Here is a 23,224-nt window from a genome sequence, read left to right as displayed (position 1 = left end):
GATAATACTAGTTATTGTAAACTTTACAAACCACCCAGCAGTATGTAAAGTCAAATTATAAAATACAAGTAAATAACAATTGCAGAACAGAATGTCAGTGTAATGAACACACTTCGTTTTGACAAAGCGCACTGCTTAGGTAAATGATCTGAGTAGTTGTTCATCACTGAGCAATTTGTTGATATGTGTTTCGAGCCAAATAAATGACAGGGAGAGAGAGAGTGACGTCAGAACACGTCATACTATAACCTCCCGGGAGCGGACGGAGGGGGTCAGTCGTTGGGATGCGCATGCGCAGACAGAGTGTGCGAGCGGCGGGCCTTGACCTTTCGGGAAAAAAACTCACGGACGGTGACAGCGAAACGGATAACAGTCTTCAGTACCTGCTGGACTTTGAAGCTGTGGATTCTGGGACTGTTGGAAGAGGTAAAACATTTTCATTAAAACCTTATTACTGTTTTGTTTTTGTTACTCGTCATTGTAGCTTGCTGTTAATGTTGTGCTAACAGTAGCGATTAGCTAGATACGTTAGCCGTTGAGGTCAGCGCAATTTAGTATCCAACTGTTTTCCTAACAAAACCACTGTTATAATTAAGTGAAGCTGCTCCCAGCTAATTTGAACCTTTGGCTTCTAAAATATGTGGTTCAATTGCGTGCTGCGTACATAACCTAATGTCAGCTAGACCGAAATTATTAAAATGTAATATATTGTTAAAGTCACTAAAATGGCGCCTGAAGCCTGTTGTGAGCTCTGTGTCTGCTCTAGAAACTCTGAAATTCTGTAGATCTGAGCCGTACATTAAATACTCACATGAACCTGTACTTTGAATTCTGTATGAGCTGTATAAAATACAGCTATGCATAAGAGTTTTGAATGAATAATTAGATTAGATAACTCTTTATTGTCTAATCTAATTATATAGAAATGTGACATGAGAAGGTGTGTCTTTGACTGTTCCTGCATAACTTAGTTTCGGACTAGTTGACAAGTTATGCTCCGGTCATTTGATGTTTCCAAGATAGATGTTCTTTTGTAATATAGTTCATTTTTTTTGTATATTTCATTTATCCACCATCATAAATCATACATACAAGCTAAGAAGAGGTCGTTATACTAACAAGAGGTATCAACGCTGGGCCAAAGTTCAGCACATGGTTAAAGTTTGTAATCCAGCCAGGGTGTAAATATCACTCAGCAGCCAGAGCTGAAGCAGGTAGCATCAACACATAAATCTACTCTACCCGGCTTAAATCACAAGAGCACCTCTGACCAAAAAGCTGTAGATTTTTCTTGTTTGCACAAATTAATCCAGATTCACATTAATTGTGTTCACAGCTCCAACAAAATGAGGAAGAGGAGGGGGAGAAACACAATTAGGTTGAATTACAATTGGATGGAAGGCGAGGACAAGGAGAAGGAAGCTTAGGATGAGGAGGAAGAGAAGCAGCAGGAGCATCTTTAGGGATCCCTATGATGTCATTGAGGTTTGTTTCATTAATATGGTCCTCTCACAAAGAAAGATGACTTGTTTTAGTTCACGTACTTCCTGTATTAAATAGTGATGTGCAAAATGTTGTGAAAAACCATAGAGCAGGTACGTATAGTGCATCTGCAGGTAAATGAACATCAAATCTCTAAGACAGACTGAAATCTGTATATTTATCACCCTTATGATAAAACCCACGTCAGCCATTGGTTTATGGACTTTGTATTTTGAAGCCTCAACATTTGCTTTATTGCTGTTGCTATGTTGGGACCATATTAGGATGAGGGATCAGAATCTGGAGTCATGCACACTATTGTTTCATTTAGTGTGTATCCATAAGATTCGTACAGCAGATCCAAGTTGTGCCTTGAAAACAGGAAAGTCGTCTGCATAGAGGAGAACTGTAATAGCAGGCTTGTACAAAGTGAGGCTTTGTGCACTCGTTTTACTTCTGTCACCCTGTTTTGATGCAGATTTCACTTGAAATCAGGCAAGAACTGGACTTATTTTTTATAATGTGTTCTTGTGAATTGATTGTGTATCGCATATGTTTGATTTGACTTTCTGCAAGACAACAGTCGTCCACTGGCCAAAAAAGTTTTCCAAATACCTCCACGTGATCTAGCCTGGATTTAGAAAAGAATAGCAAAAAATCTGCACCTCCTGCTTCAGATGCAATTTGTGTTTCTGTGTTCAGAGGCAGCGGCGAGAGGGGAGACCTCGGCTCATCCAGCTGGAGAGCCTGACCAGGAGGAGTCGAACATTAACTCAGCTCTTCCAGGTCACCCTGCAGACTCGGCTGCTGGCATCGGCGAGGGATGACGTGAACGCCAAACTGGAGTCCATCACAGGTCAACTGCAGGTATGCGAGTCAGACCTTCTGAGGAGGGTTTCACTTTTCTCTCTTCTTTATAATTGACTCTTTTCTCTCTCTTTCAGCTCCTTGTCTCAGAGTGGGAGGGATTTGAAGCACAAAGGGAGGAGCTTGTCGTTTGGTTGGCTGATATGGATGTCCGCCTGAGTGACTGGAAACACCAGTGAAAAACTGAAACAACTGCAGGTGTGGGCTTGTTTTGATATGACATATGTTTGATATGAAACATACATCAGAGACATTGTCCTAAACTGGACTAACAAAGGACCATGAGTACAACATGAAACGTACATTACATGGTGTAATGCTAAAGTTCATTGATCATTTTAATCATAAACTTGTTGAAATATTTTTACTGAACATGCAAACATCTGCTGATGAAAATGTGTTGATTTATTGGTCTGTTATGAAGCTATTGCTATTTCTAATGTGTTTTATCACTTTCTGATGTTTTATTAATTAAACAATACATGTATTATTTGTTGTGTTATCTGTAGCTATAGTATTTATATATATTTATTTATAGTATAGCAAATATATTTAATTATTACTGTTTAAAACACTAATATGTGACATGTATTAGTAGTGATGTTGTGCTGAGGGCTAAAATGCCTTTTTGTCTTTTGGTAACTACAAAATGACAATAAACCATTAATATATGTCTATGCTGTGCTCGTATTTATTTTACCCTACTCAAATTCAATTTATGATGCATTTTATTTTGAAAGATTTAAAATGGTTTTTTAAAGAACCACTCAAAAAAGGTTCTTTAAAATGGTTCTTTTAAAGAACCATTTGAAGGACCTTTTTAAAAATGGTTCTTTAAAGAACCATTTTTAAAAAGGTTCTTTGAAAAACCATTAAAGGTTCTTCAATGAACCACTGAAAGAAATGGTTCTTCAAAGAACCATTGTTTGAAAGGTTCTTTGTGGCACCAAAAAAGGTTCTTCTATGGCATCAGTCTAAAGAACCACTTTTGGTTCCAGTTGGCACCTTTATTTTTCTGAGTGTAGTGTACTTGTATGCACTGTCAGTTCTGCTCCTCATTAATTCATCTCCCAACTTTACTGAGCTGGAGAGTGTAGCAGATATTGAATATGGATCAATAGATCACTCCCCGGGATGCATACTGTCAGCTGACTGAGCCCTCAGGCAGATGCCAAGCCTCTGGTCACATTTGCATTTAGAGATAGAAAATAAGTACTGCTTGTCAGAAAGTGGGAAACTGTGGTCTCTGCATTTTATAAAACTGGTAAATCAGAAGTATAGAGGCTGAAGAAGTTTCTGTATTTTGGGGTGATGATAATTTACAGTCTTTAATTATTTCTACATCTATATAAGTAGACCTTGCTGGGCTACTCATGAGCCTTTATGGCAAGTGTGAACACCTGCAGGCACACATGTGTGAATACATCCACATGTAATTTAAATGTGGGCTCTGACACGCTGATTAAACACTAAAATAGCTCAGTGAATTTAAGTTAATATTGCAAAGAAGGAAAGAAAACTTTGAAAGAATGTTTTGTATAAAGCCACCTGACTCGATTTCCTTACGATACATGAATTCATGGTCTTGTCTGCACTGCACCATCCTCTGTTTGATTAAAACCAAAGAGTTTACAGGAATAACATGAATGTCATTTTCTGTTTTATGGTACAGGATTTTGGCTCATAAAATATTACTTCAAAGTTGTTCTTTAACCCGGTCCTGCATCACATCTTTCTTAGCCTTGACTCTGTAATACAGAGTTTTAGTTTCTGATCTTCAAAAGTCTGAAGCACAGAAAAGATATGAGCTCTATTTAAGGCCAGAAGACCAGACCGTAATAGGAAATAGTTTTAGGTTGGACATATTTTTGTTATTACATTGGGCCACTGATTCAAACCCATGAATAACTTAAACTGAGAAAGCTGGTACATGGTAGCTTCATGTAATCAAGGCATTTTATCATTTGAGGAGAAAAATTGTTTAAATGTCAATTTTTTTTTTCAATTTTATTTATACAGCACCAATTCACAGTCCCCTACAGGTGCTTTAGATCAGGGGTCCCCAATCTCAGGCCACGAGGGCCGGTGTCCCTGCAGGTTTTAGATCTCACCCTGGGTCAGCACACCTCAATCACATGATTAGTTCATTACCAGGCCTTTGGAGAACTTCAAGGCATGTAGAGAAGGTAATTTATCCATTTAAATCATCTGTGATGGATCAAGGACACATCTAAAACCTGCAGGGACACCGGCCCTCGTGGACTGAGATTGGGGACCCTTGCTTTAGATTGTAAGACCACAATATTAGAAAGAAACAAACAATCCCCTATGAGCAAGCACCTGGCGACAGTGGGAAAGAAAAACTCCCTTTTCACAGCAAGAAACCTCTGGCAGAATTAAGCGTTATATACCTTTGTAACAATGTGTAAAACAGAAAAAAAATGAAAGTAAGCTTAGGCAGAGCAACACAAGACATCTTCTATCACAGATCCACCCAACCATCCATGAAATAAGTAAATGGTAAGAACTTTGGTAAATAAATTGCTACCACATATGAAAATTATAATCACACAATTCATCAAGCAACTTACTTTTAATTGCTGTTTAACCCAAAACCCGATGATAGATAACACTTTTGTCCACACAAGAGGCACATTTGGAAAGATTCAAACAATTTAATGATTTTTAGATAGATTTTCACCACTTGCATTATCAATTAAAAGAAAAATCAAATATATACATTGTACATTTGTACACATGCATGCAGATATGCATGCACATGTATCTGCACAAAACATTTGTGTGCAACTGTTTTATATATGGGTGGGCCTTTAGAAAAATCTAATTTTTATTAGAGTATATACACATAGGAACAGATTGTGACATCTACATTGCTCTAATATCACCATTCCCAGAGGTGGTGGGAAAGCTGTGCTTCTGTGAAGTTTCCAATCATGACAATTTGAACCCATGCCTGTGCAGACCAGTTGGCTTTTCCTCTGGATTTCAAAATTAAATAAATAAGTAAATAAAACAGGCTCAGTGTGTTGGAATGACTCATTCCGGTTGATACTTTCTGGTCTTCCAGGAAGTCGCACAGTGAGATAGATAAGCCTGGACAGAGGTAATTTACCAACAGGACAGTCACTCTGTCTGTTTAGAAGAATCAGTAAAAGCAATCAGGGCATGAGCAGAGAGTCACCATGTGATCAGAGAGGTTACCATGGCATTAACTGGCTCATTCAAGGTGGAGGTGCTATCAACGCTGTGAGACACACATATGAGCCAAGTAAGTAGCGGAGGAAAGGGCTTAACCTGACCTACAATCTCGCAGGTCAGGCAGTGAGCAAGAGAGCGAGAGTAAGAGGAGGGAGAATGTAGAGACAGCGGGGCTAATGGAAATGTAAGGGTCAAAGCATCACACTGGCAGTAACATGCAGTTGTTCAGCATCTCTGTTGTGTTTTTACAACCATGTTTTCAAAAAAAAAAAAAAAGCTGGGGCACAGTAAAAGTTTGAAAACAGATTGCAAATGATTGTCAAAATCATTGCATTCAAATGAAGGCATTTTAAAAGTTAACACTGAAATCACGGGCGTGTGATGGATCACTTCTTTTGTTGTTTGGTGACTGAGAAGACCAGATCTGCAATTCTGAAGGTTTGCCATCCTTTGTTGCTGTTGGACTTTAGCTACTCATGTCACGGTGCGGCATGGCACACCATGGAGGGAGTGGGGAAGGAGGACCCAGGCGCGGTGCTCTACGTATAGACAGTGTTTATTTACAGAGGGTGATATCAAACAACAATAAATCCCCGTGTTTCTCCCCAGACTCCCGTGTCGTGTCCTCCAAGTGCTCTCTGCTCCCGTGTCTGCACTCCCGGTGCTCGCTGCTCCTTAAGCCTTCCACGCTCCTCCTGCGGGAAACAATAGCGGCAGCAGTCAGGACACTGAACAATGGCAGGCATACACTACACGACCAAAACCTAAACTGGGTAACTAACGTGGAGTCCCAAGCAATGATCCCGCGTCGGTGGGAGCTCCAAGACTCTCTTAAGTAGCTCCCCCGACGAGGCCTGATCAGCAGCAGGTGTGTGGCTTCGGGTGTGGCCAGTCCCCTTGCAGGGCCACACCCTCCAGGCCTGACGCCGCCTATAAACAAGTGCTCAGCCACCCACACACACATATACACAAGCACAGGGAAGGGGGAGCAACACCAAAATACACAACAATAATAATAATAATAATATAATACATGACTGCTCAGGGATCCTGGGTCGCCCAGTCCCAGGACCCTGACAACTCAACAGTTATGGTCATCTTTTATTGTAATTGTCATTTCATGAAGAGAAAAATGTTTATATCGGACGGCAGGGTTTGGACTCTTTCATGTTGTTGTATTCAAGGAGAACGTGGTTTGGCATTGTCTTGCTGAAATAAGCAAGGCCTTCTGTAATGGTTTCTGGGCCTTTGACCCAGGGTTTTAAGTTTTTTGGGTGTTTAGTATTTGTATTCTCGGGTCTCCTTGGTTTTGTTATCTAGGTTTTAGTCTGTTTGTATTCTGTCTCTTAGTTCTTTTATCTTGGCTCCCGTCTGTTCCCCACACCTTGTGATGAAGCCAGTCTTGTCTCTGTGTTTGGTTCCCTTTCAGTCTTTCATCAGTTCTACATTTCTGTTTTCATGTTCTGTTACTTCCTGTTTTATTTTGATAGTCTCTCATCTCATGTGCGTTACATTCAGTTTTGCTTTCCCTTTTCTCATCATCTAGATTCAATTCAGCTGTGTGTTCCCCAGGTGTCTCCACTCTGCTCTCCTCTTGTGTATTTAAACTTGTGTATTTAAAAAGTTTGCTTGTGTTCTTTGTTGTGGTCTTCCTTATGTGGTCTCCAGTAAGAGTCTGTCTGTCTGATTATTTCTTCCTCACCTATGTTCTTTTTATAAGCTTTCTTCTAAGTCCTGATCTTTGAGTTCTGCTCGCTACACAGTGAGCCTTGATACTTACACCAAAAAATGTAATCTGGATATCACCATATGTTCCTCAAAAGCCTGTATGTATATATATCTAATGTACTGCGTTAATGTATTACAATTATACTGAATCAATATGGCTGTGGCTCAGGGTGTAGACCAGGTCATCTACTAATCATGCAGACTGGAGCAGTCAGTCTGCATGCCAAAGTATCCTTGGGCAAGATACTAAACACTGAGCTGCTCCCAATGCACTCAATGCTAAATTTTAAAAAGTGATGTGTGAATGAGACATGTTGTATAAAGTGCTTTGAGTGCTCGAGTAGAAAAGCACTATATAAGAACCAATCCATTTACCTTTATAGATGAGCAAGTTAGAAGATCCCTGAAGGAGATCTCTTCCTGTATCCAATAGTTCTCATAGGGTCTGGATTCTCCCTCAAATATTGTAGGGTCTTTACTTTACAATGGATTTAAGCAATGTAAACACAATGAGAACTGTTATTGTTCTGAATTGATGCTTTCTGAATAAAACTGAATTGAAGTGAAAAAACTGTAAATGAATAACAACCACAAATCTTCCAGAGGCCTTTGTCACTGTTTGAGGAATTACAAGATCTAGTAATTTAGGTGTGTCAGGATACAGGACATGAATATTTACATTTCTGCACAGTTTTCAGCATTATACTGTTGAAATGTTTGCTTTGTGAATCCTACTAAAAAGTTTAAAAAAAAAAAGACAATCCTGTTTACTTGTACCCTTAAGTGGCCAGTTTAGTGGTAGGATAGTGACTCCAGCAAGGAACATAAGTATCCTAAAAATATGTGTACGTGCACGAACCACACGCCGGTGCATCTACCTCTGTGTGCAAATCTGATTATGGTCCTTGATTGCAAGTGACAGTGTGCAGATTGAGTTGCACAGCCTCTCTAATTCTCTCTATTAATGAGTTGCGCTCCACACTGCTGCCCCGGACCCCATCTATTAATCACAATTTGTCATCTGTCTTGCTCTCCAACCCCCCACCCCCATCCTTCTATCCTTTCCCCTCTCTACCTCTCCTCCTCCTGCCCGAAGCACATTTTGCTCCCTCTGTGTCATTCCTACAATCTTCGGCTTAAATCTCATCCCTCGGTCTCTTCCTGACTTACTTCTCCGTAGATTATCATCACAACATTCATTGCTTAAATCATTATTTTTTTAAAAGCATCTTCTCTCTTCTTCTTTTGGCACCTGTTCCCTTTCTTACCGTTACTACTTGCATTTCCAGCGTAAGTTCATGCGCTCCTTTTTTCCCCTCCCTTGCTCTCCTTCCATAGCATGGTCAAGCATACAGAGTGAGTTTTCCCCTGAAATCCACATTTTAATTCTGCCAGCACTCCAAGGTTAAGTAAGCCCTCTTACATCAGTAAATAATGATTTATCACTCCAATTCATATCCCTATATTGCTTCTTGGTAATTAGACATTTTTATAACACAACCTATGGACATTTGATAAAACTAATGATCAGCTCAGTTAAAGGTTAGCTTTTAACATTTTGAGATGCATTAGTGTCAAAAGTGTAAAAAAGTTTTTCTTTTAATAGATTATATTGGATTCGAAAGCATGGCTAACAATGTGATGTAACTGCTGTACTCTGTCTCTCTGTAACTGTACAGCTGCTGCATTACACATTGAGCAGTCACAACCCATGTGGGCATTGACTGGGATCTTCTGGGGGTGTTCTTAAGTGTCTTTGGATCTTGTGGATCAATCATGTTCTGGTGAGTCCCATGAATGTTCAATTGGAGAGGCATCTGGCAGTTATTTGAATGGTGTTTTTGCTGTGTGGATGGGGTGTGTGCTCAAAAAAGCTGCTGCCAATGGGGAGGGTTGTGCTTGGTTCATGCCAGAGGAACAGCCACAAACTCCCTGCAGATTGCTGCATTTTAACCAGATGGTCACTTTACCTCAGTGATTTCAATGTTGTGGTGAATTGGTGCACTTCCAGTGAGTCCGGTGACTTTCTCTGTGGATAGAAAAAGGAGATAAGAATACTATAAGAGCCAAGTTCATTACTTGAATCGACTGTAACTACTAAATCCCTACTGAGCAACTGTGTCAAATCCTCCCCCCTACACTGAACATTAATTAACGCTCTTGTCTGTCCCAACAACCTGCTGCTCCCACCAGGATATCTGTGTGAGAAACACAGAGTGAAACTACACCCGAGTCATGAAACACAGACACACAAGCCTGGAACAGATGTGAAGCAGTACTGTAAATGCTGTTAGTTAAATAAAACGCTGGCATTTTATATGAACAAAAGCCTAGATGTGTTAGGGGTTTCTGATTTCATGAGTTAAAAGAAAAAATGTCTGTCTGAAACCTTAAATTCTTAGTTTATACCTCTTTTTTTCTATTTCTTTATTCAAATACAAAATGAATGAAACAACAATTAGGGGAATCATCACTAAAACTGTGATATTTTCTTAGCTTTATGGCAGGGATTACTTCCTCCATTGATTAGGCTGATCACAATTAGAGAGACGACGCTGGTGATGTGCTGACATGTGAGCACAGTATGTGTTAGCAGGTTTCACACTTGTGTTTTTTACACTACTGCAAAGAGATGCCAGTGAAATAAAGGAGAAACACTGAGATCTGAATGCGGCATGCTAATGTGCTAAAATAACACTCCACATAAAAACATTGCTACTGGGGAAATGTTTCCAAGAAGTATTAGCATGTAGCCCAAAGCTTGTTGTTCCAACCTGTTTTCATCAAACAGCATCAGATACTGCCATGTTGCTCTTGTCAGCACTAGAACTGCTAGTTGGTTCAACTAAATATTTATGTTTTATTTCTGAATACAACACCAGTAATTTGTTGGATTGGAGATGCATCGCAGTCCCCTGCTACTAGATAAGGGTGTGACCTCTCTCTCTCCAAGATGGGAAGCAATAAGTGGAAACTATGACAGACGAAGGCAGCATAGTTTTGTACTATTTTGATCAAAAATAAATAAATAGTACTGAAACAAAGCCATTCATAAACACATTCTGCAAAGGACGTTTAAGGAAAGAAAACTGCTGGTGCTAGCCTCGTGAAGAGTGGCAACATTCAGCAAAATAAGCTGACAGTGTGTGAAGTGCTGCACAGCAACACATTTCAGTGTCATTTAAAATATGATGTGGTAACTTAAGAATTTGATTAAAAGTTTAATTGCATTTATTTGTTAGTTTGTTTTAGTACACATACAATATTTACACCCACACTCAGAAAAATAAAGGTGCCAACTGGAACCAAAAGTGGTTCTTTAGACTGATGCCATAGAAGAACCTTTTTTGGTGCCACAAAGAACCTTTCAAACAATGGTTCTTTGAAGAACCATTTCTTTCAGTGGTTCATTAAAGAACCATTAAAGGTTCCCCAAAGAACCATCAAGAAATGGTTCTTTGGGGCACCTTTAATGGTTTTTCAAAGAACCTTTTAAAAAATGGTTCTTTAAAGAACCATTTTTAAAAAGGTCCTTCAAATGGTTCTTTAAAAGAACCATTTTAAAGAACCTTTTTTCAGTGGTTCTTTAAAAAACCATTTTAAATCTTTCAAAATAAAATGCATCATAAATTGAATTTGAGTAGGGTAAAATAAATACGAGCACAGCATAGACATATATTAATGGTTTATTGTCATTTTGTAGTTACCAAAAGACAAAAAGGCATTTTAGCCCTCAGCACAACATCACTACTAATACATGTCACATATTAGTGTTTTAAACAGTAATAATTAAATATATTTGCTATACTATAAATAAATATATATAAATACTATAGCTACAGATAACACAACAAATAATACATGTATTGTTTAATTAATAAAACATCAGAAAGTGATAAAACACATTAGAAATAGCAATAGCTTCATAACAGACCAATAAATCAACACATTTTCATCAGCAGATGTTTGCATGTTCAGTAAAAACATTTCAACAACAAGTTTATGATTAAAATGATCAATGAACTTCAGCCTTACGCTATGTAATGTACTTTTCATGTTGTACTCATGGTCCTTTGTTAGTCCAGTTTAGGATAATGTCTCTGACGTATGTATCATATCAAATATATGTCATATCAAAACAAGCCCACACCTGCAGTTGTTTCAGTTTTTCACTGGTGTTTCCTGGTGTTTCCAGTCACTCAGGCGGACATCCATATCAGCCAACCAAACGACAAGCTCCTCCCTTTGTGCTTCAAATCCCTCCCACTCTGAGACAAGGAGCTGAAAGAGAGAGAAAAGAGTCAATTATAAAGAAGAGAGAAAAGTGAAACCCTCCTCAGAAGGTCTGACTCGCATACCTGCAGTTGACCTGTGATGGACTCCAGTTTGGCGTTCACGTCATCCCTTGCTGTTGCCAGTAGCCGAGTCTGCAGGGTGCCCTGGAAGAGCTGAGTTAATGTTCGACTCCTCCTGGTCAGGCTCTCCAGCTGGATGAGCTGAGGTCTCCCCTCTCACCGCTGCCTCTGAACACAGAAACACAAATTGCATCTGAAGCAGGAGGTGCAGATTTTTTTTGCTATTCTTTTCTAAATCCAGGCTAGATCACGTGGAGGTATTTGGAAAACTTTTTTGGCCAGTGGACGACTGTTGTCTTGCAGAAAGTCAAATCAATCAAACATATGCGATACACAATCAATTCACAAGAACACATTGTAAAAACTAAGTCCAGTTCTTGCCTGATTTCAAGTGAAATCTGCATCAAAACAGGGTGACAGAAGTAAAACGAGTGCACAAAGCCTCACTTTGTACAAGCCTGCTATTACAGTTCTCCTCTATGCAGACGACTTTCCTGTTTTCAAGGCACAACTTGGATCTGCTGTACGAATCTTATGGATACACACTAAATGAAACAATAGTGTGCATGACTCCAGATTCTGATCCCTCATCCTAATATGGTCCCAACATAGCAACAGCAATAAAGCAAATGTTGAGGCTTCAAAATACAAAGTCCATAAACCAATGGCTGACATGGGTTTTATCATAAGGGTGATAAATATACAGATTTCCGTCTGTCTTAGAGATTTGATGTTCATTTACCTGCAGATGCACTATACGTACCTGCTCTGTGGTTTTTCACAACATTTTGCACATCACTATTTAATACAGGAAGTAGGTGAACTAAAACAAGTCATCTTTCTTTGTGAGAGGACCATATTAATGAAACAAACCTCAATGACATCATAGGGAGCCCTAAAGATGCTCCTGCTGCTTCTCTTCCTCCTCATCCAAAGCTTCCTTCTCCTTGTCCTCGCCTTCCATCCAATTGTAATTCAACCTAATTGTGTTTCTCCCCCTTCTCTTCCTCATTTTGTTGGAGCTGTGAACACAATTAATGTGAATCTGGATTAATTTGTGCAAACAAGAAAAATCTACAGCTTTTTGGTCAGAGGTGCTCTTGTGATTTAAGCCGGGTAGAGTAGATTTATGTGTTGATGCTGCCTGCTTCAGCTGAGTGATATTTACACCCTGGCTGGATTACAAACTTTAACCATGTGCTGAACTTTGGCCCAGCGTTATAATAATGTATAATGTGTATAATGTGTATGTGTTAGTCCCCATAGGGAAATAGTTCCTCTGCATTTAACCCATTCACCCAGTGAAGCAGTGGGCAGCCATCAATGCAGCGCCCGGGGAGCAGTGTGTAGGGACGGTACCTTGCTCAGGGGTACCTCAGGGTAGCCGTTCAGTGGAGTTGAACCCCCGACCTTCCGATCATGGGGCCACCACTCTACCTACTGAGCTATCCCTGCCCGTTAGAATAGAATAGAATACTTTTTATTTGTCAATTTCTTCAAATGTACTTGCCATACAAAGGAATTGAAATTACGTTTCACACTGTCCCATGCGTAGACATTGACAACAATAAGGTGCAGATGCACAACAAAAACAGCCCTAACAATAAAGTAATAAATAGTAATATAATAATATAAATAGTGCTAAAAGAAATACTAAAAATATATATATAGTTGCAGGTGTGTGCAATTGCAATGCAAGTCAGGAATGTTTTCAGTTCTTGGTTCAGAGAGTGTTTCTTTGTTGGAGAGTGTGCGTGGGTGAGGGGGAGTAGAGTCCAATCTGTCTTCCTATACTTCTGCCAATCTGGTGATTCTGCTGGCTGGGAGTCGGGGGGTGAGCCTGGTAGTGCGGGAGTGGAGACTTCTGTATCTCTTTCCAGAGGGCAGGAGGCTGAACAGACAGTGCGCGGGGTGGGTTGCATCGTTGACAATTGTGATGGCTTTGCGGGTGAGGCGAGTGGTGTAAATGTCTTGCAGGGAGGGGAGTGGTACACCAACTATCCTCTCAGCTGTTCTCACAATGCGTTGTAGAGCTTTTCTGTTAATACCGTTAATACCTCTTGTTAGTATAACGACCTCTTCTTAGCTTGTATGTATGATGTATGATGGTGGGTAAATGGAATATACAAAAAAATTAACTATATTACAAAAGAACATCTATCTTGGAAACATCAAATGACCGGAGCATAACTTGTCAACTAGTCCGAAAATAAGTTATACAGGAACAGTCAAAGACACACCTTCTCATGTCACATTTCTATTCATTTCTATATAATTAGATTAGACAATTAGACAATATCTAATCTAATTATTCATTCAAAACTCTTATGCATAGCTGTATTTTATACAGCTCATACAGAATTCAAAGTACAGGTTCATGTGAGTATTTAATGTACGGCTCAGATCTACAGAATTTCAGAGTTTCTAGAGCAGACACAGAGCTCACGCCACAACAGGCTTCAGGCGCCATTTTAGTGACTTTAACAACATATTAATTTTAATTTCGGTCTAGCTGACATTAGGTTATGTACGCAGCACGCAATTGAACCACATATTTTAGAAGCCAAAGGTTCAAATTAGCTGGGAGCACCTTCACTTCATTATAACAGTGGTTTTGTTAAGAAAACAGTTGGATACTAAATTGCGCTGACGTCAACGGCTAACGTATCTAGCTAATCGCTACTGTTAGCACAACATTAACAGCAAGCTATAATGACGAGTAACAAAAACAAAACAGTAATAAGGTTTTAATGAAAATGTTTTACCTCTTCCAACAGTCCCAGAATCCACAGCTTCAAAGTCCAGAAGGTACTGAAGACTGTTATCCGTTTCGCTGTCACCGTCCGTGAGAAAGTGTTTTTTTCCCCCCCGAAAGGTCAAGGCCCGCCGCTCGCGCACTCTGTCTGCGCATGCGCATCCCAACGACTGACCCCCTCCGTCCGCTCCCGGGAGATTATAGTATGACGTGTTCTGACGTCACTCTCTCTCTCCCTGTCATTTATTTGGCTCGAAACACATATTAACAAATTGCTCAGTGATGAACAACTACTCAGATCATTTACCTAAGCAGTGCGCTTTGTCAAAACGAAGTGTATGTTCATTACACTGACATTCTGTTCTGCAATTGTTATTTACTTGTATTTTATAATTTGACTTTACATACTGCTGGGTGGTTTGTAAAGTTTACAATAACTAGTATTATCATTATGCTATATTTTCAAAAATATATAATAATCTCAAAAGTAATGCCTTGGAGTAGAAAATAGTAATGCTTTATTAAAATTTAAAACTAAAGTACAGTACTTGAATGTGTGTATTGTGTCTACTGCTTGTTAACTCACCATATTCATAATGTGTTTGCGGGGTTAGGGGTGTGTGTCTGTGTGTGTGTGTGTGTGTGTGTGGGGGGGGGGGGGGTTAGGGTCTTTAGGCTTTGGCCCCCACCCCTGCCACCAGTATATTTTTAAGGAAATATTTCTGACTTTTATTTGAATATTCAGTTTCCTACCATCTTCTCTTAAAGGGTAATTGCCAGGTAACCCGCCCTCTCCCTTCGCACACACATGCACACAAAGAAAACACACAGTATAATTCACAGCCTCATTATAGTGAATAAATATTTATGCCATTTACACCATCAAACTTAGATAGCTAAGGATGAAGAACCTTTTGTTCTTTAAAGAACCATTTGTAATAGCTGAAGAACCATCCACAAAATAAAAAGGTTCTTTGACGTATGATGGTTCTTTAAAGAACCATGAAGCCATCTGAAGAACCATTTAAGAACCATAATTTTTCTGAGTGCACCCTACAGGTTATATATAAGATCTGGTGCCTGTGGAGGCCATTTAAATGCAGAGAACTCATTGGTGTGTAAGAAAACCTGAGATGATCTGAGCTTTTCATGGTGCATTATACTGCTGGAAACAACCATCAGAAGATTGTACATTGTGATCATAAAGGGATGGACGTAATCGGCAACAATTCTCAGCTAGGCTGTGGGAGTTAAACAATGCTCAGCTCATATTAGTGGGTCCAAAGTGTGCTACCACTGAATTATTAAGGGCAGGGTAAATCGATGTTTTTATGTTGTTTATGAAATATAATTTGAAGCTTGCAGCAGAAATCAACAGTCAGCAGATGAGCGACACTTTCCAAATGTTCTATTGTCTCATTTTAGTGAGCCCTTTGTGAAATATAGCCCCGGTTTCCTGCTTTTAGTTGGCATCCTGTGTGGTCTTCTAGTGCTACAGCCCATCTGCTTCAACGTTTAGCATGTTGTGCTTTCAGAGGAGCAGCTTCTGCTTGGTTATTATGAGTGGTTACTTGAGTTACTGTTGCCTGATCAGCAGGAAGAAGCCTGGCTATTCTCCTCTGACGTGGGACACTTGCAAAATCAGGTGTATCTAACAAAGTGGCCAAGGAATGTATATAGACATTGGGCAAACCAGGGGTGACACAAGTGTTGTTATTGGGAGCTAAAAAGGATTCAAAGATTCAAGGATTCAAGGAGCTTTATTTGTCATTCGCATCACATGTTAACATGAGGTGGAACGAAATTATGTACACACGGTCCCGAAATATGAAAAGAAACAAAAATAATGAAGAAACAGAATTTTTTTTTTGTTTTTTTTTTAAGTTAAATAGTTAAGTTTGTTTGTTTGTTTTTTTTAACAAACAGAAATGACAAGTAATAAGACAATACAATAAATAATACTATAACTAGCGTGCAATAACCTGAGTACCAGTATGGAGTATGGGTATAAATATATATAGGTGTAAATAAATACTTTAGCAGCAAAGGGCATGATGACCAGCATTGATAAAGTGACAGTGTCAGTAAATGTCAAGTAGTGGTTAAGGTGCTACAATAACAGTTCTTATCCATTTATGCACTGAGAAGTCTTCCTGCATCTGGAGGTGTATATGTCTGTGACGGTTGGGAGGCTGCCTCCGACAACTCTCTGTGCAGCCTTCACCACCCTCTGTAGCGCTTTCCTCTCTGCCGCAGTGCAGTTTCCGTGCCACACGTTGATGCCAGAGCACAGAACACTCTCCACCACACATCTGTAAAAGGAGATGAGGACTGAGCTCTCCATTCCTGCACGCTTCAACCTCCTCAGGAAGTAGAGCCTCTGGTGAGCCTTCCTGATCAGGCTGGAAGTGTTGTTTTTCCAGGTGAGGCTGCTATCCGGGTACGACTGCAGATCCTCCAACGTGCAGGGGTGTGTGTGTGTCTTCCCCTCCTGAAGTCCACAATCATCTCCTTAGTCTTCTTCTCATTGTTTTGCCTGCATCAGTCCTCCAAGTGTTCCACCTCCTTCCTGTAGCCGCTCTCATCATTGTTTGTGATGCAACCAACCACAGCTGTGTCGTCCGCAAACTTTACAATATGACAGCCCGGGAGGTTGGGTGAGCAGTCATATGTAAGCAGCGTGAACAGGAGGGGACTTAGCACACAGCCCTGAGGGGAGCCCGTGCTGAGGACTATGGAAGATGAGGAGAAGTTGTGGATCCTCACAGACTGCAGTCTGTTGGTCAGGAAGTCCAGGACCCAGTTACAAAGAGAGGAGCTCAGTCCCAGGGTCAGTAATTTGTCAACTAGTGTCTGCGGGATAATTGTATTGAAAGCGGATGAGAAGTCCACAAAAGCCAATTACTTCACATCACTAAATACATAAAAACACACTGGTGTGTCCCGCTCAGCAACTTTGAAATATTAGGTAAAGTATTAAGTAAAACAGAGGTGCTGTGAAAGTGAGAGTGGTTTGCTGTGCCCGAGTTTACAAACATTTGTAAGGTCACATTCATTTCAGTACATTGGCTTCCCATGTTATTTCAGATAAGCCAAATGCACACCCAATCCTCTGCTGCATAGTTGCAGTCACGGTATAAAGATGGAGATCTGTGTACTAAGATGACCAGAGGTGATATAGTGGAATTTATCTGTGAGAGCTGTGAAAGCTGATGCAGCTTTCAGTCACCTTAGATAGTAGTGCTGAAAACAGTCAGACATTCATTTAAACCAACCAAACTGCCATGTAAACCACACTCTGAAATGCTGAAATGATTTAGCAACTGTGTAAGCAGGTCACAGCCTCTCTTAGTGACATGGATCTGGCGGTTCCATGCACGTCTTATTCTTCTCAGGGATATGGTGACAAACCTGGTCCGGTCTGGGGCCCTTGTCTTGCGCTGCACTCAAGGTACCTCACAATTCTTACTTTTTCAGTTTGCAAATACTTCCCTCCATGGACCGTGAATGTAGCAAAAATAAAATCAGTTCAGAGCAGTGGAGTTAAACAAGGAGCAGGATGCAATACTGTAAAAAAAGAACGAAAAAAATGGAACACAGCAACCCGTGACGAAGGACAGAAAGACAGCCGGGTTGGAAGAGAGCACGAGGGATCATCCAGTAGGGATGACAGGGGCAACAGAGAGAGGAGAGAAAAGGAGGGAGAGATAGTGAAGCGAGACATCGATGACCTTCTTTTAGCTCTTAAACCATGCTGTTCATGCCATCGCATCACTCAGAGACAAGAACACCTCCTATACCCTGCTGCCGCGACATGAACATGACAGGGCTGTCTGATATACTGGACAATGCTCTCTAATAGACACAGCCACACACACACACACACTCACACGCTCAATGCACACATAATTTCGCTCCAGAGGCTTTCTGTGATTACATGTACAGTAAAACATCAGATTTTCATGTTGGTTCATTTTCATGTTGTGTTTCTAAATTGAATTGCCACAAAAGAACATTTTCATCTACGCTGAAACATAGATTATAAAGACGACCTCACAGGATCAGCTGGATTTGTTTTAATCCAATATATCCAAGTGAAATTTATATAAAATTACATTAAATTAGGGAGAAAAAGAGGATTAAACCTATTGCTTCATTGTGTTTTTATGTGTTTTAATGGGGTTTTTGTGTGTGTGTGTCACATGATCCTGAATTGGTGCATAAATAAATCCGACATGTTTCCAGGATCATTCTTTGATTTTCAGAGCACTGAGAGTCGTACCCCTGTGGCACAGGTTTGTATCATTTCACTTACTGATAGTTTTATGCAAAAGTGCAAATTTTATATTGCCGATACTTTCAGCTTATGTAGGAGAGAGCGTGTGTCGTGATTTATGACATCAATCATCATCGATTTGTAAATTTTAAACACGTTTTATTGACCATTAAATCACTGTGATTTTTACTTTCCAAAATAACGAGTTGACACAATAAAACACACTTTTCAGCTTTTCATGTATTTTGAGACTTTTCTTTTTGTTGTTATTTGGAGACCTGGAATATAACATTTTATTTTATTTCATGTTATTTAATTTTTCATTTATTTAACATAATTCAGGGGGCTGCATACCGAATTTAGAGGTTTTTGATCCCATCAGGCTAGTATACCAGTGTTGGTTCGGTATTTGCATCGATCTGCTCACTTCTACTCACAGATATTTCACAACATTCAGAACATTTCACTTTTTTTTTTTTTAAATGATGTTTAAATGATGTTACATATATTTGTCTGTGTTATTTATAAAGAAGATGGATGCATGGATGGATGGATTTTGGGTGTTATAATAATAATGGATTGCATTTATATTGCACTTTTCAAGGAACCCAAAGCGCTTTTACAATTCCACTAGTCATTCACTCTCACACACTGGTGGAGGCAAGCTACAGTTGTAGCCACCGCTGCCCTGGGGCAGACTGACAGAAGCGAGGCTGCCATATCGCACCATCGCCCTCTGGCTTCACCAGTAGGTGAAGTGTCTTGCAGGACACAACGACCAGGACAGAGAGCCCAGGGATCGAACCGGCTACCTTCCGGTTACAGGTGCGCTTCCCAACCGCCTGAGGCACGGTTGCCCAGGGGGGTTGTTATGGTTTACATTACAATCACCGCTTAAGAATAAGAGCATGGGCACCAATTATTAAAACCAAGGTAACTTTTTACATTTGGATTTATTTAATGCTACAGTGTAATGATTCTTTTATGGGATATTGTTGAGCTTTTATTTTTGCCCTCTATAGGTTTGAGACATTGTCAAAAATTCCCCAAAAACAAGGAGACCACACAGATAATGGAGGTTAAATAACCTAAAGCTGAATTAAATTAGACTTACTAAAAAGTTGAATGGCTATATCATATTGTGATATCGCAAGTAAAGCGGAGATGTCTGCAAGAAGTGAGGTTAAACAAAAAGCAAACAAAACCAAGAGGAAGCATGTGCCTGCTGGAGAGAAGAGAGGGTTATAGCACATCCTTTTAGGTAACAACTCCAACACAAAAACAGGGGAAAGTAAGAGGTAAACAGGGAAACTGGAAGGGGTCATCACCCACATTAACTGCAAATGTGGGCTCTTTTTACATGGTTTACATTTTAAAACTGTCTGGGAACATTAAAATTGATCCTGGAGGTAGAATTTCAAAAGATTAATTATGGAATTAAGAATTAATTTCACATAAAATATGAATTTAAAACTGAAGTGAACTGATTGGTTAATTCACTGCTACCAGATCTAAACGCAGACAAAATCAAACTAAATATTGTCACAAGGGTTTTGACTATTGCAGAGTTTCATTCTTTACATTTGGTATCATTTATACTTCAACAAGAGTATTGCTTCTTTTTGAGTACTAGTTACTTTCAGGTTTCTTGTATTTGATTTAATATTCCTCTATGTTTATGTCTGTAGTTTTTTTTTAAAATCCTAATTTAGTTCTTTATCTCCTTTCTTTAACTCTTTAGTTTACATTTGTTTAATTTGTTTGATGTTTGGATTTGCATTCATTAAATTTACTGGTTTCCTTCATTTATCATCTTATGTTTTTCCTTCTTTAAAGCTCACCTGTGCTCAGTGCATCACTTTTCGTCTTGAATCACTTCCTGTTATACTTTATACGTTGTTTCTCTTCCCACCTTCATGCCCCTGCACAGACTCTTTTGTTGCTCCCCCTCTTTTTTCAGTGAGTTAGTTTTAGTTATGTTTCGCTTCCTGATGTACTTTGTTAGTTAGTTGTCTAGTTTTATTTCTAGTTATATGCCTCATTATCTTGATTGTTTTCAGCTGTGTTTAGTTTCTTTCCTATTTTCAGCACCCTCGTTACCTTCTGTGTATTTATAGCCTCTTGTGTCAGTTTTTGTTTTTTTGTTTTTGGTATTGTACCATTCCCCCTCTCTTTGTTTCCACACATGGTCTTTCCTGGATTCTTGCTGCTTTGCTCAATTGTGGATTTTATGTTTGGGACACTGCATGCCTTTATTCCAACAATATCTGAATCTGTACATTTCATTAGGCTGGACATTATTTTATGTAGACTATTAAAAGTCTAAATAAGAATCAGCACCGTACACTAAGACTAAATGGTCATCCGTCTTTCCTCTTTTGGTGTAAATGTGCAGTCTAACTGAAAAGCCATCCATCCCATAATCTGTCTCTCTCACAGTGATGTATCCATCTGTGTCCTTCATCTAATGCCTCTACCTGTCTTCGCTCCTGGGTAAACAAGTGCTCTGGACACAATTACTGTAACAAATCCCCCCTCACCACCACCACCATTACCCTCCACCCCACACTATTTCTATTTTCCTCCTACACAGTCTCACCCGTTCTCCCTCATTTCAAGCTTTACCTCCAGCACTCTCTTGTTCTTGATCTCTCCTCACACCACAGTACCGCTGGCCTCATTTGTTTTTATCTTGTGGTTATAATGACATTTCATTTAGGCTCTGCTTGGCTGGGTAGGTAAACCAAAACTCTTCATTTTTCTCTGTCAGATGGAGAGAAAAACTTGTGCAGCAAATGGGCACTGCTGCGGCTTTGGGGATTCAGATTTTCTTAAAAAGAAGAGGAGCCTAATTGTACTTTTTTCATGTCGAAACTTTGGGAGTGAATGCCTCCTAGAGTTCACAATGGGTTATTGATCTTTTCAGTTGATGCTAATGAGTCTTCACATATTTTTATTAGCTGTCTAATGGTGCATTTTACTGTAGACAAGGCTTTAGTGAGGCATTTTTAATGGACTGATTGACACACTGAATTAAGAACCCGGACAAACAGATGTCACTGCTTCATTTCTGAATACACACTTGGCTTTTGAGAAAGAAAAAAACCCCACGAAGACACTGTAATCCTGACAAACAAGGATGTGGGGGCACAGGAGAATAAAGCCAAAAGCCAAAAAGGAGAAATGAGATGTGACATAAAAAGAAATCATTGTGAGAAAAGAAAAGAAAAAGACACGAGTACATTTGTGTCCCCATTAGCACATATCGTGTCTAGAAGGGCAACTAGCCTCTCTAGTCTAATCTTAGCTCTAAATTAATGTACAAAGTCCAGAGAAGCCTTCCTCCCTCTGCAGCATTAACCCCTATCTTCACAGTTTAAAAGTGTTTTTATTCTATTATGCCTCTCCTCTTTCTTAATCAGTGTCTATGTGTTTTCTGCTCATTCTGGACACCTGATTAAGAAGCTGCTTGTATACCTGCCCCCTCTAAGTCATCAACTTTAGCATATGTGTGGTTCAGACGCAGCATCGGTTCTTCTGTTTCATATGCACAGCTTTTTCACTTTACAGACTCTTTGTTAGTAAGTACCTCCAGGGCATACGGCAGCAGCTTGTTAAGCAAAATATTGTGTTTTACGTTCTTTTCCTTCCCATATTAAGTAATAAAAATGCAGCATGTGGTCATGAGGCCTTGGATTGTTTAAAGATATGTTTGATTGAGCTTGGCTTGAACTTGAATAATAAAACTGAACTAACAAGACAGCCGTAAAGCTATGCGCAGAAAGAAAAGTAGTGTTCAGATTTCAAAGTAAACATTTCCATTTGAGTTGAACTCACAAAGAACAGGACTAACATATGCAGAGTAAAAAGGTTTAGAGTTGCAGTTCTTTTACAGATTATTAAAGATGATTAAAGAACCACATAGTCTACTTAGTCCACTGAGTCGAGGTTCAACTTTAAATCACACAGAGAAGAATAAAGAAAGATTTAGTTGAAGTATATTTCTTAATTTTAAAATATTCTCACAAAAAGAAACCCCTAATTGACCATTAAAAAAACTGTGGCCACAATAAATAATACTTTAGGATATTTCACAGTTGTTGTTCACAGTCATTAATTAATATATGTGGCAAAAAGGGTATAAAGAGGAAGTAAAAGTGATTATTATTAGGGGTAGGATTAAAAACAGCTAATGCCTCTTCCTACTCCTCTTCGAACATGTTATTTATTAGGATTATTGTTTGTTTTCTTATTTTTCTCACATCATCCACTTCAGTTCATCCACTTTTTGTTTCAGTTCATCATAATGCACAGCTCTCTTAAGGTCACAACATTTCACACATGTCGAGGTGTGGACTTTGAGTGGACCACTGCAACCCCTTGTTTCTTTTGTCTTGATGCATGCTCAATCATCCAGGTAAATAAATCCCCAAAGGCTGATTCTGTTCATCTGGACGTAGCGTTTTCAGTGGGAGAAACATTTTGTGACTCATCCAAATGACTTCTTCAGTCTCAGCTGACTGCAGGTTTCCCCAACCTTAT

The 23,224-nt window shown here is 39.5% G+C and overlaps 1 protein-coding gene and 1 long non-coding RNA gene across 3 annotated transcripts; one reads left to right on the top strand and one right to left on the bottom strand.

Annotated features, from left to right (window-relative positions):
• The first annotated feature begins 1,090 nt into the window (after positions 1-1,090).
• Positions 1,091-2,528, top strand: LOC146669829 (uncharacterized). Its single transcript, XM_085407809.1, has 3 exons — positions 1,091-1,485; positions 2,185-2,349; positions 2,427-2,528. The coding sequence occupies exons 1-3, from the start codon at positions 1,429-1,431 to the stop codon at positions 2,526-2,528; spliced, it is 324 nt and encodes a 107-aa protein (XP_085263935.1). The 5' UTR covers positions 1,091-1,428.
• An 8,398-nt stretch (positions 2,529-10,926) lies between these two features.
• On the bottom strand, positions 10,927-14,784 carry LOC146669828 (uncharacterized). 2 transcript variants are annotated; one of them, XR_014911860.1, is made up of 4 exons: positions 14,417-14,784; positions 12,525-13,689; positions 11,655-11,819; positions 10,927-11,577 (listed from the first exon to the last, which is right to left on the bottom strand). It is a non-coding gene; the product is annotated as an uncharacterized LOC146669828 (long non-coding RNA). The 2 variants fall into 2 exon arrangements; XR_014911861.1 differs by having other exon boundaries at positions 12,525-12,673.
• Positions 14,785-23,224: the final 8,440 nt, after the last annotated feature.

This window comes from Rhamphochromis longiceps, linkage group LG5 (assembly GCF_057381845.1).
Source record: "Rhamphochromis longiceps isolate RC_006_pf linkage group LG5, R_longiceps_female_GT1.1, whole genome shotgun sequence".
Classification (NCBI taxonomy): domain Eukaryota; kingdom Metazoa; phylum Chordata; class Actinopteri; order Cichliformes; family Cichlidae; genus Rhamphochromis; species Rhamphochromis longiceps.
This window is presented reverse-complemented; position numbering and strand designations above follow the sequence as displayed.